The following is a 15,552-nucleotide window of genomic DNA, read 5'->3' on the forward strand; positions in this document are numbered from 1 at the left end:
CTCATGCTTCTCAAACATATTTAACCATGAAACCTCTTTCAGGGACTCACATGGGTTAAGCTCCACCTTAAGTTCTCAGCTACTAAGATCCTTTGGAAGATTGACGGCCAGAAATAAAAGACCTTCACTGGAAGGTGAAAAGAACTAAAAATGATTTAAAATTCAGAAACATTTCACCACCATTTTTAGTAGGGATGGGAACGTGGAGAGGATGATGAGTAAGATACTGTCCTTGACCTCAAGTCTAGAGAATAAGATAACCACAGACCCATAAGATAAAGTGGAAAGCTTGAAGTATTACGAAAATACAGTGAGGAATACCTAACACAACTTTGGTGGCCAGAGAGGCACAGCCAGGTCACCAAGGATGGCTTCCTATGAGAGAAATGGCTGAGCTTGAATTCACAGCAAGAATAGGAATTAACTAGAGGTTGAAGGAACAATCAAAGCAAAAGGGGCTGCAAAAGACACTTATGGATGCAACTCAAATTACCCTAAATACCGTTTTTCACCTACCAGGTTGGCAAAGACCCCAAAACATGACAAACTGCTTATGAAAAAACAGGTACCTTCATATATTGCAAGTGAAAGTATACCCTGGGACAACCTCTAAGGGAAGCATATAGGCAACACCTAATAAATTTCAAGTGCACATGCGTTCTGACTCAGCAATTCCACTTCTAGGTATTTATCGTAGAGCTAGAATCATTAACACAAATATTATTCATTACAGGATGTATTTTAATAAATTCAGGCATCTGTACACAATGGAATACTGTATATATAATAAGAAAAACAAAGCACAGAATAGCTTATGCTATCATATGTTATCCCTGGGTAAAATAATGTTATCACTGCGTAAAAAGGGACGGGACAAAGAAAAAGAATATTTCACTGTATTGATTTGTATATATAGATTATTTCTGGAAGGAAACACAAGAAATTGATCAACAAAAACAGAGACAGAAAATAAGAGACTTTTCATTGTACACCCTTCTGTATCTTTTAAATTTTGAGCCAGTTTAATGTGCTCCTGATCCATAAAAAATTAATGAGATAAGCACAACCTCTAATGGAAATTAAAGCAGTTTGAAATCAATGGAAAATGAATTTCAGGTGAAGAACTGATCAGAAATGAAGCTCAAGAATAGAGAGGAGCCAATACACGAAAGGTTTTGTTTAGCACCCCAAGGATAATAAAGATTACCTACAATAGTGTTTCTCAGAGCGTGATCTGGGACCACTTGCAAATCTGGAGGACTTGGTAAAAATGATAATCCTTGGACTAAGCAACCTTAAGGGTATGGTTCAGAGAGGCAGTCTGGGAAGTGAATCCGAACATGCGGGAGGGAGTGGAAGGTAAGGTTCAGGTACCTGCCTTCTTACCAATTCCCTGAGTGACTCAGTGGGTTATAGGCAGCTTTTGAGGAGCTCTAAGCAGAGGAGTAGAGTGGCCAGATGTTCACTTTGGATAGACCACTCTGGTTCCTGTGTCTGGAAGATTTGAAAGGAGCGAGGTTCCGTTAGAAGGCTCTGGCAGTACTCCAGATCATGCTCCTTGATACTCATACTGCTTATACTACACTCACTGCACATGAGGCAAAAGTTTCATCTGCCCAAGAACCACAATCTAAGATATGCCATTGTTTTTAGGAACAAAATTCAAGGCACTGCATCTCCCAAACCTGCTAAGAAGGCAATAACTAGGAACAATTTAAGCCAATAATAGTTGGACTACTAAATAAAATTCTATACCCCGTTAGGGAACGAATTAAAAAAAAAAAAAAAACAACTAAAAATGGAAACCATTCAAGGAGTTTGCTTCTGGGGTTGGAAGACTTGGGAGTGGGGGGAGAGAAGAACAGAAACTGCTCATTTCTCAGTTGGTATATATTAATATTTGGAAATTAAACCTCTGTGGCTAATAAGGCATGTTAATGATGTCAAAATCCTTTCCAATCAGCTGTGATTCATCTAAAAAGTCTAGTTTGTAAGTGATATCAACTCTGTTAATATAAGTTCCACATCCACCAACAGCTACATCTCTTATGCTGCAAGTAAACTATAATAATAATTTAGCTGCTTCAAAGTCTTGAACCAAGAGAGGTAAAGTCATTGACTAGAAACCCTGTGTTCAGGGTCCCCGTTGTGCCTCTTTTCCTCCCTGGTTGCTTGCAGACTAGCCACCTTCATGAACGACACAGTAACTATGTGGACCAGGAAACTCATGACCAACCCACTGCTTCAGCAGAAACAAACGGTCATCAATGTCCTTTACCCTGGGAAGGCAACAGTACCTAAGACAGAAATTCGGGAAAAACTAGCCAAAATGTACAAGACTACTCCAGATGTCATCTTTGTCTTTGGATTCAGAACCCATTTTGATGGTGGCAAGACAACCAGCTTTGGCATGATTTATGATTCCTTGGATTATGCAAAGAAAAATGAGCCCAAACACAGGCTTGCAACGCAGGACTTGTATGAGAAGAAAAAGACCCCGAGAAAACAGAGAAAAGAACGCAAGAACAGGATGAAGAAAGTCAGGGGAACTGCAAAGGCCAATGTGGGTGCTGGCAAAAAGAAGGAGTAAAGATTCTGCAGTGACTGTGTCTATGGTGATTGTGCAAAATTTTCATGAGGGGCCTAATAAACTAAGAACTTTTACTTGTCAAAAACAAAAAAACAAACAAACAAAAAAAACAGAGTTCCCATTGTGGCTCAGTGGGTTAAGAATCCTCTCTGTGAAGATGTGGGTTTGATCTTTGGCCTGGCTCAGCGTATTAAGGATCCAGCATTGCTGTGGCTGTGGCACAAGCTGGCAGCTACAGCTCTGATTTGACCCCTAGCTGGGGAACTTCCATATGCTGCAAGTGTGGCCCTAAAAAGAAAGAAAGAAAGAAGGAAGGAAGGAAGGAAGGAAGGAAGGAAAGAAAGAAAGAAAGAAAGAAAGAAAGAAAGAAAGAAAGAAAGAGAGAAAGGAGCCCTGTATTCATAAGAAGAGTCATCCATCAGTGAGGTGGAAGGGAAAAGTAAGAATTAAAAATAAACCAATGTAACCAATATGAAAGAGTAACTGAAAGTCAAACTTTGACCCAGTCTGTACATGCTTTATCAACTACGAAGTATTTCCTCTCATTGTTTAAATTTCTATGAAGTTAGAGAACCATGAGGCTTCAGGGTATGAAATTATACAGGCACTCCTCCACTTGCATTTTAACAAGTAACCTAATAGAGATCTATTTTGCCACAAAACCACCAGCATAACAACAGAGAACCCTCTGATACAAAACCTCAGGTTACCAGGCCACTACAGACAGAGCAGCCATGGTGCCAGAAGACTTAAGTAAGTACTTGGCACTTTCGTTTATACCCAATTCACGTGATTCATATGCCTCGGTATCTTTTTCTCCAGTAATATAATAAACAGTATTAATCATCTTACCATTCCTATTACCGAATCCCATTTTAGAATAACTTCACATAGTGTAATATTATTTGGTCCATTCCTGGTCTCTGGTCTGGGCTCCACCTAATGTTATTCCATTCTGAATACTGGCCTTTACATAAATACTAAATTCAAATCATTCAGAAATGAATCCAACAAAATTTACCTGAAATAACAACTTCAAAACTGTGTTATACAGTCCAGAAGTTTTACTTCAAAAGTTTTCTTATTCCCAACAGCATACAGAGCAATAGGCAAATATTTACTTGTCACAGATTTCTCTAGATAAGTGGAGTGGGTGTACTAGGTAATTCGATTTTTAAAAACTTGATTTGCCTTACATTTTAAAAGTTTTGATTAGTGACAATCTAGTTTAGAGCTCCAAGAGTTAATCTAATTCAGATGCCATCCATATTCCTGAGGCCTTGAAAAAGTTACTCAGAGTTTCAAAATACCAGAGCTATCTAGTCCAAACCTAGTATTTCACATAATGAACGAGGTGAAATCACTTTGAAAACTGACAGTACTACACAGAAAGTATCATTTTCACCCAGGAAGTTAAAAGCAGAGGAAATTAACCACACAGAACCTGGGCCTGGCTCCAAGATCCTGGTCCCCCAATCCCACACTTTGAACATGCAAATCAAGTATATTACTTTATACTGTTGTGGGAGGCTTTCATAAAATTGTATGAAGAATGTATCTATGGGTGTACTGCATCTGACAATTTCTAAAAAGCAGATCTTGCAAAATTAGGAGTACAACTCAAGAGGCACACCTCTTCCCCAAGTCAGAATCATTTGCTTCTAAAATTATTATTCTCTAACTCATCCTCAATTCCACTCCCTAACACAAACTCCATTACTACAACCTCCTGCTCAAAGTGTCTGCTGACTTACTCCTTAAACAATGCAAATATTTTCTAGAAATTGCTACCTTCAAACACTTAGGGAAAGGAGAGAAATGTGCACCTCCTATTTCCATCTGATGGATACAGAGTCCTCTTCAATGAAGGCATTAAACAATGAAGAAGGTTAATGCTGAAAATAGATTCCGTAGTTAAACAGGATGATTTTACAATTTCATTTTGATACCTCTACAAAATATTACCCAAAAGTTGCTGGTTATGAACCAGAAGTTTAAAACACACTACTCTGCCCTTGCACAGAATTCTACGAGATGTTAATGCCAAAGCCTTTTGGTGCAGTGTCAACGGTTAGATTTCCAAAGGAGATTTTTCTGGACATATACTGTTCGTAGCAGCGTGACTCTCCCTTCCCCAGAGTGGGCTGGGGGCATAGAATCAGAAGTTCCCAACAAACAGTGAAGATAACATTCAGGGTGTTGTTAGGTGTATTTACATACTTTGCAAAGGTATTAATAAATATCTATACTAAATTCAGGCTATTGCGTAGGCACGAATACATTACAGACCTGGGCACTTTACATTTCAGTTACCAGGTTTACCTGCTTTTTGTCTGGACCTCTCTACTTAATAAAGTGTATTCAAAGTCAAATTTTCTCCCGTGCTTTTCCCAGCACCAAAGACACCTGAGCTTTTAAAACAAAGTACTGCAACCTCTTCGGACCACCATGTTCCAGCACGGAAAAGGCTTCCCCAGACCGACCTTCCGAGTGCCCCGGGCCTCGCAGTCCTGCCTGTAAAAGGGGGTGTGTCCGCGGAATCGCGGCCCTCTTTTCTGTTGCCCGCAGCAGCGCCCAGAGTTCCCCTTTCCACCCGGGCGGCCTGGGGAGCCGTTCCCAGAGCGTCCAGACATCACACACCGGCCCACCTAGCTTGGGGCTGTTGTTGTTCTTCCCAAAAAGGAGGTGGGGGTGGAGAAGGCACAAATCCCCAAACCTCTCCCACTGCAGGAGCCCCTCTTCCCCACCCAAGGCTTCCGCGAGACGCCCCCGCCTTAAGGATCTTCACACCTTCAGTGACCCCCTCCCTTTCTACACACACAGACGCGGGGTACACGCGGGGGTGGGGGTGGTACGAGAGAAGTCAGAGGGCGTGGAGGGCAGCGAGCTGGGTAGGCAAGGCATCTAGTACATTCCGGGAAGAAGGATCGCCCCAAGATGTCTCGGCCGAGGAGGCCCAGTCACCCCCCACCCCCAAAAGTCGCGGCCGAGCCAGGGAGCGAACCGGGGCCGGGTCGAGACACGAGGGCGGGGGCCACCAGGACCCACCAGCTGCTTCAAGTCCTCTTCCGAAAGCTCCGCGTAACGGTATCGCTGCTGCTCGAACTCGTACCGGGTGGTTTTGGCCACCACCACCACCCGGGACGGGCGGAAGCCGCCGTCGGGGCGGCTGCCGCAGCCCGCCAGCTCGCGCGGGTGCCCGTGCCCCAGGTGCCGCCGGCCGTCACCGTCACTGCTGAGACGCGGCCGCGCGGCGGGGCCTCCCGCGCCCGGCCCACTCAGTGCCGCTGCCCGGCCGCCCGCCACGCGACGACAGCTGCCCAGCAGGAAACCTCGGTAACAAGTCATTGTCGGCCCGGCAGCGGCTGCAGCCCCGGGCTCCTGCCACCGCTCCGCGCCACCCCGGCCTCTGTTTCCGCGCCGGGCGGGCAGAGGTTAAGTGCAGGGCCGTGCGTTGCCCGCGCCCGGAGGGGGACGTGCCCAGACGTTGACGGGGGCGGGGAAAACCGGCCGATTGGGGGGCCGGAGCGCCCACGCGAGGGAAAAGTGGGCGGGGAAGAGCTGGAGGCCTCTGGGAGGTGGGTTGTATTTGTTTGGGTATCCCTTTCCATCCACGCCTGCGCAGTGGCCGCTTCCCCCCGCCCGGGCGGAGGAGAGAGCGACCTCTAGCTCCACCCATTTCTCCCCAACGCGGTCTGCGCCCTCACCCAGGCCAACACTGCCAGCCAATCAGAGCCCGAGGTGGCTTCGGAAGCCGAGGAGCTGCGGGGATTGGCTGCAGCCCGGGAAAAGCTGAAGTTCTATTTGATGTTGGCGCTGCCCCAGGAACAGTGGAACTGGTTTGAGGCGGTGCCGAGGCTGTGCGTGCGGTTTTGAGCGACTGGCGGGAAAGCAGGTGCGGCCGTAACTTCTCGCTCTGGGTCAGTTCTTGGTTATTGCACAGATGACTAGACCCTTTTTTCGTTCATTCAACCAACATGTATTAGATGGCTGATATGTCCGGCGTTGGGCCAGTGGCCGAACGGACCAGGACCCGCTGCACGATTTGGGGGGCCCAGTGCAAAATGAACACGTAGAGGCTCTTTAGAAATTGTTAAGACTTGCAGAGGGACAGAGGGCAGTACACCAGAGCACTGGTCTCATCTAAGCATGGTCCAGTGTGGGACTGCGCTGGTCCCAGGCCCTGCTGACACCAAAAAACTATTGCCCCGGAGGGAGAAAGGGGTGTAGCTTTGGAGAAAGTTGGAGGATAATGGGTAGTGGAGTCTGGCCAAGTGGAGCATTTCTAGGTGGGGAGATATGGTTGGAAAAGTAGATAGGAAAGGAGTGACGGGTTAAGAATGTTAATAATTTGGCCCTTATCTTGTGGGCGGTAGTTAGCCTTTTGAAGGCTTTTAACTGGAAAAATTGAGTCCTGAGAGCAATGTTTGGGGACAATTGATCTAGGTCTGGAATGTGGAACAAATTGGTAGGCAAGAGGAAGAAGGGAGATTTGGGCGCTGCCAACAGTTACACTTGTACCTGAGCTAGAGTAGATGTAATGGAAATGGAAGAAATCCTTCTATTATTGGGAGAGAACCAAATGACAGTGCACATCCTATTTGTTTCTCCCCCTCACTCTTTAGATCCATTTGCTTTAGCACCCTCTTTTCTTTGTAGTCCTAGCACTATCAGTAACTAGCTTTTGGACTTTGGGCAAGTTGCTTCATCTTTGGTACCTGGGCCTCAGAATCCTCATCTATAAAGTGAGGAAGTTGAACTAGTGTGATACCAAGATTCTGTCAAACCCAAGTTGATTCCATTTTACTTTTCAGCAAGCCACCCACCACGGACATTCACTCAAGGGTCCATTGAATGTTTATTGAGTCCCTACTATGTGCCAGTTAGTATGTTAGCCTGGGAAATACACAATAGGTGGGGTCTGATAGATGTTTGCTTTTAGTAGGTCACTGACCCCTTCTGGCCTCGAACTTTGCCCCACAGCAGCTGCAAATAGCAACTAGTAGTGGACTCTTAGGCACACTTTTAAATTCTGTGGGATGTGAGTTACTGATTTATAACTTTGGACATCCTCAAGGTCCTTTCTGTGCTTATCATTTCAACACTTTATAATGCCTTAGATATTAGGAAGGAATAAAAGGTAGAAGTCAACAGATGACACTGAAGTTTGAAACTTGGGTGACTAGGAGACTATTAATTGATCCATTTGACAGAAAAAAAATGAATCTAGAAAACCTGTTTGGATCAAAATATATGAGTTTTTTCATGCATATGCAAAATTTCAGACCTCTTCTCTACCCATTTCACAGGTACAAACTCTTACTTTTGCATCCACCCCCATTTCCAGTTACGAACTTATCTACATTGACCTCCCATTTGGGATATCACTTTGTCCACTGATATTTGTGGATCCCATCTCCTTCCACTGCCTCGAAAATAGTACTCCATCAAGTTATCCCCTTTAAAATATCTTTAATTCTCCCTGTCTGTTGGATTGTCCTCTTCACTACTTAAAGATGCTCATGTACCTGACATCTTTACATTTTCTTAAAAAACACCAACCGTCGAAGCCCTGGCTTTTTACACATTGTTTGTCTTCACTTTGTTAACTAGGATTCTTGAAAGAGTAGCTGGCCCATCATTGCCACATCCCTGCTTCCTCTTCATTCATCACCCTGTTGTAATCTGATTTCTCTCCGCAACCTGACTAATGACTGCCATTTCCAAAGTGACCAAAGAACTGATTATAAACTCAGAAGACATTTTTCCTCCCTTGAATGACTAGATCTTTCTGCAGCATTTAAAATGGTCATCACTTCCTTTTGAAATGTTATACTCTGGCTTACAACACACCAGTCCCTAACGGTGTTCCTCCCATTTATCTGTCCCCTTTCTGGGTTCTTCTTCCTAAGCTTGTGTTCCGGATGTATCCTTCCCTTCCCTTGCCCTGCTTTGCCTGGCCTTGCCTTCCCTTCCCTTCATTGTCGCTCTCTCTCTCTCTCTCTCCTCTTCTGCTTGAGTTGTTATATTCTTGTGTAATGAAAAGAGCTTGAGTTTGGAATTTTAAAAGACCTGGGTTCAAATCCCAGTTATTTATTACTTCTGTCAACCTTGGACAAATTTCTTAACCTTTCTGAGCCTACTTCTGCGTATACAAAATATAATAGCTACCTTTAAAGTTGTAAAGGTATGTACAGATGCAGAGCCATATGCTCATTACGAAGTACTCACTTGGCAAATATTAGCCCTTTTACTTCAGCTACAACTAGTAACTCTAGCCCAGGCTGTAAGGATGTTACCTCCTTATTTCTAGCTTCTTGTTGGATAACGCCTCTTGAGTCTTATACATACAACACATGTCAATGGAGTTCAGATTATACTTGATTGCCTGCTATGGTCAAGACATCCTGCTAGGTGCCTGAGTTAAAATGGTAAATAAAAAGGAGTCTCTTCCCTTGAAGAACATAAAGTCTGTGCAGTGATAAAATTATACACAGGATGTGATAGGAATTCGGAGGAACAGGTCTTAACTCAGCCTAAGAGGAGTTAGGGAAAACTTTTTGGAAATGTCTTAAACTAAGCCTTAAAGAATGAGTTCGGTATTAGCCAGAATCAGCAAGAGTAAGAAAGGAATTCCACAGAGGAAACAGCATGAGCAAAGGTATGGGGCAACAAAATAGCAGTTCTGAATTCTTAGAGCATTTCCAGGGAGGAAGGCAACAGTGGGAGGTGAGGGAGGCTAGAGAGGTAGGCGGGGAAAGTCCTGGAAAGCATTAAGCTTTCCTTAGGAAGTTGGCTTTATCCTGTATATGTTAGGAAGGAAGTAAAAGGAAAAAAATGACATGGTTAGCTTTGCAAAAATTGTGAAAAGAGATTTCTTAGAAGAAATGCAAGCACTTTCAAATATCTGAAAGGCTCAACTTTATTAGAAATTGGAAAAATACAAATTAAGGTAATAGAGAAATAATCTTTTATATCCACAAGATTGGCAGAAATTTTGGTAATTCCCTAATTGTTTGAAAACTATTATACATCAATTCTTTATTAAGCTAAACAGTTGCCAGTTATTTCAATAACTCCTCCAATGCCATAGTTTCCAGTTATCATCTTAGAAATTTCAAATATGTTCATGTATTCGAGTTTGTCATTTCCAAATCTGATGTCAAAAATTACTCAGTACCATGGGTATAATGGCCATTGCAATGTGTTGGCATTCACTTTTTTTTTTTTTTTTTTTGTCTTTTTAGGGCCACACCCATGGTATACGGAGATTCCCAGGCTAGGGGCTGAATCAGAGCTGTAGCTCCTGGCCTACACCACAGCCCCAGCAACTGGGGATCCAAGCCACATCTGTGGCCTGCACCACAGCTCACGGCAACATGGATCCTTAACCCACTGAGCAAGGCCAGAGATCAAACCTGCGTCCTCATGGATGCTAGTCAGGTTTGTTTCTGCTGAGCCACGATGGGAACTCCAGTATTCACATATTTAATATCAGTTTCAACTACCCTCAAATAATTAAAAATCTGTATTATTACAGGTTTTCAGCCCTTTTGACAAAGCTGCTTTTGACTGAACTTTTGACAAAGCTGGTATGCTTTTCTAGTGAATGACCCTTACACAAACACCTCGTAGCCACATCTCAAGCAAGCTTAATTGTTCTCAACATTTTATGGGAATAATTATGTATCATTGTAGTTGTCACTACTTGAAGATTTACAACAGTTAATTAAGACTTATCCCTCCTAACCCCTAGAACTCCCTCCAGCTCACCTCTTGTACATTCTGACTATGAAAGATATATACCCTCTCCTGGCTTTTTAAAAAATGACACCCATAGGAGTTCCCATCATGGCGCAGTGGTGAACGAATCCGACTAAGAACCATGAGGTTGTGGGTTCAGTCCCTGGCCTTGCTCAGTGGGTTAAGGATCTGGGGTTGCCGTGAGCTGTGGTGTAGGTCGCAGATGTGGTTGGGATCTGTTGTTGCTGTGGCTGTGGTGTAGGCCGGCAGCAACAGCTCTGATTAGACCCCTATCCTGGGAACCTCCATATGCTGTGGGTGCCGCCCTAAAAAGGCAAAAGACACACACACACACACACACACACACACACACACACACACGCAAAGACACCCATATACTCTAAGACCTGTATAAGGTATTAGTCTCCAACAACTAAGGGTTCCTGGCTTTGGCAGTAATTGATGTAAAATAATTTTAAAAAACACCATTTTGCTGGCTTATAATTAAGCTGAATAACTTGGTGCAAAAGTCCTATTGATAGAAAAGGATGTTTAGATTATGCTAATATGTAACTGGATATTCATATAAAATGTATACCTAGTATATTGGGGGACTACTTAAGTAAACTTTTTTTGGCTGCACCTTTGGTACGTGGAAATCCCAAGGCCGGGAATCAAACCTGTGGCACAGCAGCAACCAGAGCCACAGCAGTGGCAATTTTGGAGACTTAATTCACTGAGCCACCGGGGAATTCCTATCAAAGTAAATTTTAATAAAAAGCAGCTTCTATGAGAGATGTATGCTTTGAAATTACGTACTTAGTAACTTATGGAAATCAATATTATTGTATGATTGATCTCTTCACATTAAAGGGAGAGGAGGGACAAAGGGTACAGAAAAGCCGAAAAGCGTAGATGAAGAAAACTACCTGGCCAGCACATTGATGCTAGACTTCCTAGCCTCCCAAACTGTGAGAAATAAATTTCAGGTGTTTAAACCACCCAGCTTGCAGTAGATTAAGATGCGTCTAATAGGAGAATGGTTTGGCAATCACAATCAAAAGTCATTTTGAAGCCATGGGGTGGTCAAACTGAATTGAAAAATGAAATATGCCTATTAGCACTGAGACTAATTTTCTCCTGTGACTCCTAAAGTGTCTCTGTACCAAATCCCAAAAGAGGAGCATCAAAATTATATTGCATGATTGTTGAAATTACTGTGGTTTACCATAATAATGGCATTTAAGAAAAAAGTTCATTTGGCTACATATGATATATCTTTTTTTAAAAAGGTGTCTGTACAGCCACACCTACTAGAATACTAATGACAATTTTATTACATAAATCAAGCAAAGAACAAGTTAACATATTTCACTTTTTGTTTACTTACTATTTGGATACATAGGTAATGTATTTTGTTCATTCTCAACAACTATCAAATACTGACCATGAGTTAAGCATATATAAGGTGCAGTAGATACAAGTGCAAGAACAGATCCTCTTTTTAAAGGAATTCATATCATGAATATGTAATCTTACAGAATTAAGAAATCCAAAAGTAAAATGAAAATACACATTTCCCAGGAGAAAACATGATTTTATGAGATGTCATCATGCAGTTGTAATGTTTTTCAAAGAAATGACTTTGGAAGTTTTGTAAAATGCTATATTTTATGGCCAGATAACATATGACAAAAATAAACAATTTCAGTTAAATATTTATCAAATCTAGTGATTTGAAATTTTAATTATTGTATCCATCAATGTGACGAAGAGTCCAAATTCGTTACCAAATCCTATTCTAAATTAACTGCTTTAAAAGTGATAAATTTGGAAGGTCCAAAGGCTGTGTATTTCTTAAATTCTGTCATTTTCTCCTCAATGATCAAAATATAAAACCTCAGAATTATTAGACTACATAAGACAAAGATTTTAATTGCAGCAAATTATATTTTTTTGAGCTTTCTATAACAACTGTTCAAGGAATGAATAGATCTTCTCATTTACTTAGGATGGTTTAGTTTTTTTCAGGAAGGTGATCTTTTTGTAGATGTTGTCTTGTTTACAGTAGGTAGCACTCATGGACAGACAACTGACTGTCTGTGGGTCCACCTAGAAGAGTCTGTGATATAAATTTAAAATAATATATAATATTATATTCAGTTAGGTTTAATGGTGAATACAACTGAACATGAATAGTCATGAATATGCCTTCTAGTGAGGAAGTGAAATATATAGAATCTGCATTTTTATGAGTACCATTTGGAAATGTCACTAATTTTAAATGTGACATTTTCAGATAATTAAAGCCTTTCTTGATTCATGGGTAACAACGTTTTAAAAAATCAGACATCTTATTGCTTCCATAATATTTTTGCATTTGTATGCAATACCTCCTGCAGAAGGTACTAAGTGAAAATGGAGAAAGGTATGGAAAGGGGGGTTCTTAAGATTGACAGTTACTTTGCCTCATTTTCATTGTTTCTCATTTTGTATGAATGTAGTTTCTAAAATAGAATATAGTAGAATATAGATTCTCTTCATAAACACGTATCATTTGTTAATGAGCTAATTTTGCCATTGAATAATCCTTATTGCAAGTTAACACTTGTAATGGATACCGTCATTTTCTAATAGACCCCATTTTATTATTGACAATATAAGTAGTATAACAATATAAAGAATTTTATTTATACACTTCATAGATTCCAAAAAATAATAAACCATTTGTTTAGTAGTAACAAGAACAATCATATTCACTTAGTTCTCTAACTTGCTGAGTCTAGCAGTTTATGGTCCTGCTCTGCATGTTTTGTGCATTTTTCTTCTCAATTCCTTTTTTTTTTTTGTCTTTTTGCCATTTCTAGGGCCACACCCACAGCATATGGAGGTTCCCAGGCTAGGGGTCCAATCAGAGCTATAGCTGCCGGCCTACAACCACAGCCACAGCAACGCCAGATCCGAGCTGCGTCTGCCACCTATACCACAGTTCATGGCAACGACGGATCCTTAACCCACTGAGCGAGGCCAGGGATTGAACCTGCAACCCCACGGTTCCTAGTCGGATTCATTTCCTCTGTGCCACTATGGGAACTCCTCAATTCCATTTTTAATAGTAGGCCAAGGAAGCTATTTCATCAAGTTCTGTACTTGTTCTTTGATAGATTCTTGAAGTATGTATGATTAAAATAGCTTTAAGGAGTTCCTGTTGTGGCTCAGTAGGTTAAGATCCCAACATAGTGTCTGTAAAGATGCAGGTTCGGTCCCTGGCCTTGCTCAGTGAGTTAAGGATCCGGCATTGCCACAAGCTATGTAGCAGATGCGGCTCGGATCTGATCTTGCTGTGGTTGCGGCATAGGCCTGCAGCTGCAGCTCCAATTTGACCCCTGTCCCAGGAACTTCCATATGCTGCAAGTGTAGTTGTACAAAGGGGGAAAAAAATTAAAAGTAGCTTTTAGGGTTTAAAATGGTTAAAATTGGCAAAATGCTTGCTAAAACATTATTCTTGTCAGTCCTCTGTAGAGCAGAATTCAGAGCTAAATGAAACTATTACTGAAAATACTTGGATGATTTTATTGGAACAGCTATATAACAAAGCTGGGATTATTATTTCCTTACAATGTTTTTCTCCGAAAATAATGATGCATTTTAGATTTCTGTTTGGTTTGGTTTGTTTTGGGGCCTCATCCACAGCGTATGGAAGTTTCTGGGCTGGGGATTGAATCCAAGCTGCAGCTGCAACCTATGCCACAGCTGCAGCAACATTGGATCCTTAACCCACCGCCCTGGGCTAGAGATGGAATCTGCACCTCAGCAGCGACCCCAAGCCGCTCAGAGACAACACCAGATCCACTGTGCCACAGCAGGAACTTGTATGATGAATTTTAGTTTTAAATTCACGCATCAGGACAAGCAGTAAAACCTATGAACTCATTTACCACTGGTTCCACTGCACGTTTGCTCAATTAATAAATCCTAAAATAAAAGAGAATTAACACTTTTGCCTAAGGCTTGAAAATAAAGCAGTCAAATTCCAAAAAAAAAAGGAATAAACAGTATTTTTCAGTATTTCAAGCCAAAGTAGTGGCTCCATTACAAGTATTTATAATTTCTCCTATTATAGCCAATAATAGGAGAATTTGAACAAGTGAAAAGAAATAGGAGTAAATGTTTAGTTTCAGTGTATCCATTAATACTTTACATTGTACATATGGTCTTTTATGAAATGTGTATGCAAATGATGTGCAGGTTCACAGGGGTTTTCAAACCCTTCTCAGATCCAAACATGTAGGGCTCTAACCCTTGCACACTTTGAACTTAAGGTCCACTTTAAAAAAATCTATTTCACGTATTAGGATTACAAATAAGATTTCTCGCTGATCTAGCAAAACCTCTGATCTAGCAAAAGAAAAGTTCTTTACCTGATCTGGTTTTAGTGACTTGGCTGAGATCATCCTCATCCTCATCACAGCTATCAGAGCTTAACTGTTGGAGGACTGTTTCTGACTGTCTTTCAGCTTGATTTGCATCTTTCTGCTCTTCAAAGCTTCGAAGTGCAACAAGACGATGATGTATGGCTGTGTGCAAGCGTCCTGTATCTTTGGCACTGGCCTGCAAGAGGGAAAGTAAGTTGTTAAGAATATAAGTAACTTAATAATAACCTTGTTTTACAGATTTGTAATCTTTCCCTGTTAATAAGGAAGGAATTGTTTGGTGTAAACAGGGTGTAAATAACCCTGAAACCTAAAGGGTATAGCGCCAATTCTTCTTGAGCCAACTTGAATCCAAAAGCAGATAATTTTAAGAGTTCTCAATTTTGTGCTTGTTAAACTGAGAAAATGAAATTCTGTGATTTAGAATTTCTCTTTGAATTTGTTAAGACCATCCTTCCTTAACTATTTTCCACTGTAGAAATTGTAGGCTTAGAGGGGAAAAAAGACTTTCATTGCCTTTATATCACTTGCTTAGACATCCCCTGCACGCTGTGTAGCTCTGTAGAAAAGCAAAGCTCCTTTGACTGGTCTATAATATTGTACCATGAACACATCAGAAATCCTTGCTTTCAATACTTTGCTATTTTTATAGCTATTAATATAAAAAATGATGCTACCAATAACATGGTATAGCATTTGCTGTTATTATATTTTTATTTCTTAAATCCTCATAACAAAATAAATTAATTATTGTTGCCATTAATTATTTATGCCATTTATATTAGC

At 41.3% G+C, this 15,552-nt stretch overlaps 2 protein-coding genes, 1 long non-coding RNA gene and 1 pseudogene across 15 annotated transcripts in view; 2 read left to right on the forward strand and 2 right to left on the reverse strand.

The window, feature by feature from the left end:
- Nucleotides 1-6,001, reverse strand: part of NADK2 (NAD kinase 2, mitochondrial) — a 50,357-nt gene extending 44,356 nt beyond the window's left edge. For all 4 annotated transcript variants that reach the window (XR_014831141.1, XR_014831140.1, XM_003133885.5 and 1 more), the window contains exon 1: nucleotides 5,639-6,001. Coding sequence is in view for 2 of the 4 variants with exons in the window: in XM_003133885.5 (XP_003133933.1) it covers nucleotides 5,639-5,938 (300 nt within the window). In the remaining 2 variants the exon portion in view is untranslated. The remainder of the gene's footprint in view (nucleotides 1-5,638) is intronic.
- LOC100515348 (small ribosomal subunit protein eS24 pseudogene) lies at nucleotides 2,192-2,664 on the forward strand (annotated as a pseudogene).
- A 389-nt stretch (nucleotides 6,002-6,390) lies between the features above and the next one.
- The window catches only part of LOC100515693 (uncharacterized), a 226,806-nt gene continuing 217,644 nt past the window's right edge, over nucleotides 6,391-15,552 (forward strand). For 4 of the 8 annotated variants that reach the window (XR_014831161.1, XR_014831163.1, XR_014831164.1 and 1 more), the window contains exons 1-2: nucleotides 6,391-6,485; nucleotides 14,851-14,958. This is a non-coding gene — a long non-coding RNA (uncharacterized LOC100515693). Of the gene's footprint in view, nucleotides 6,511-14,850; nucleotides 14,959-15,552 lie in introns of all 8 variants that reach the window. The other 4 variants (XR_014831165.1, XR_014831166.1, XR_014831167.1 and 1 more) reach the window with 2 other exon arrangements.
- The window catches only part of RANBP3L (RAN binding protein 3 like), a 49,135-nt gene continuing 45,227 nt past the window's right edge, over nucleotides 11,645-15,552 (reverse strand). For all 3 annotated transcript variants that reach the window (XR_014831142.1, XM_085002067.1, XM_085002066.1), the window contains 2 exons: nucleotides 14,755-14,944; nucleotides 11,645-12,455 (listed from right to left, as the gene is read on the reverse strand). Coding sequence is in view for 2 of the 3 variants with exons in the window: in XM_085002067.1 (XP_084858193.1) it covers nucleotides 12,412-12,455; nucleotides 14,755-14,944 (234 nt within the window). In the remaining variant the exon portion in view is untranslated. The remainder of the gene's footprint in view (nucleotides 12,456-14,754; nucleotides 14,945-15,552) is intronic.

Source organism: Sus scrofa, chromosome 16, assembly GCF_054392235.1.
Source record: "Sus scrofa isolate SSC_HxYL_T2T_F1_AM1 chromosome 16, Sscrofa_HxYL_maternal_Yorkshire_Landrace_v2.0, whole genome shotgun sequence".
Classification (NCBI taxonomy): domain Eukaryota; kingdom Metazoa; phylum Chordata; class Mammalia; order Artiodactyla; family Suidae; genus Sus; species Sus scrofa.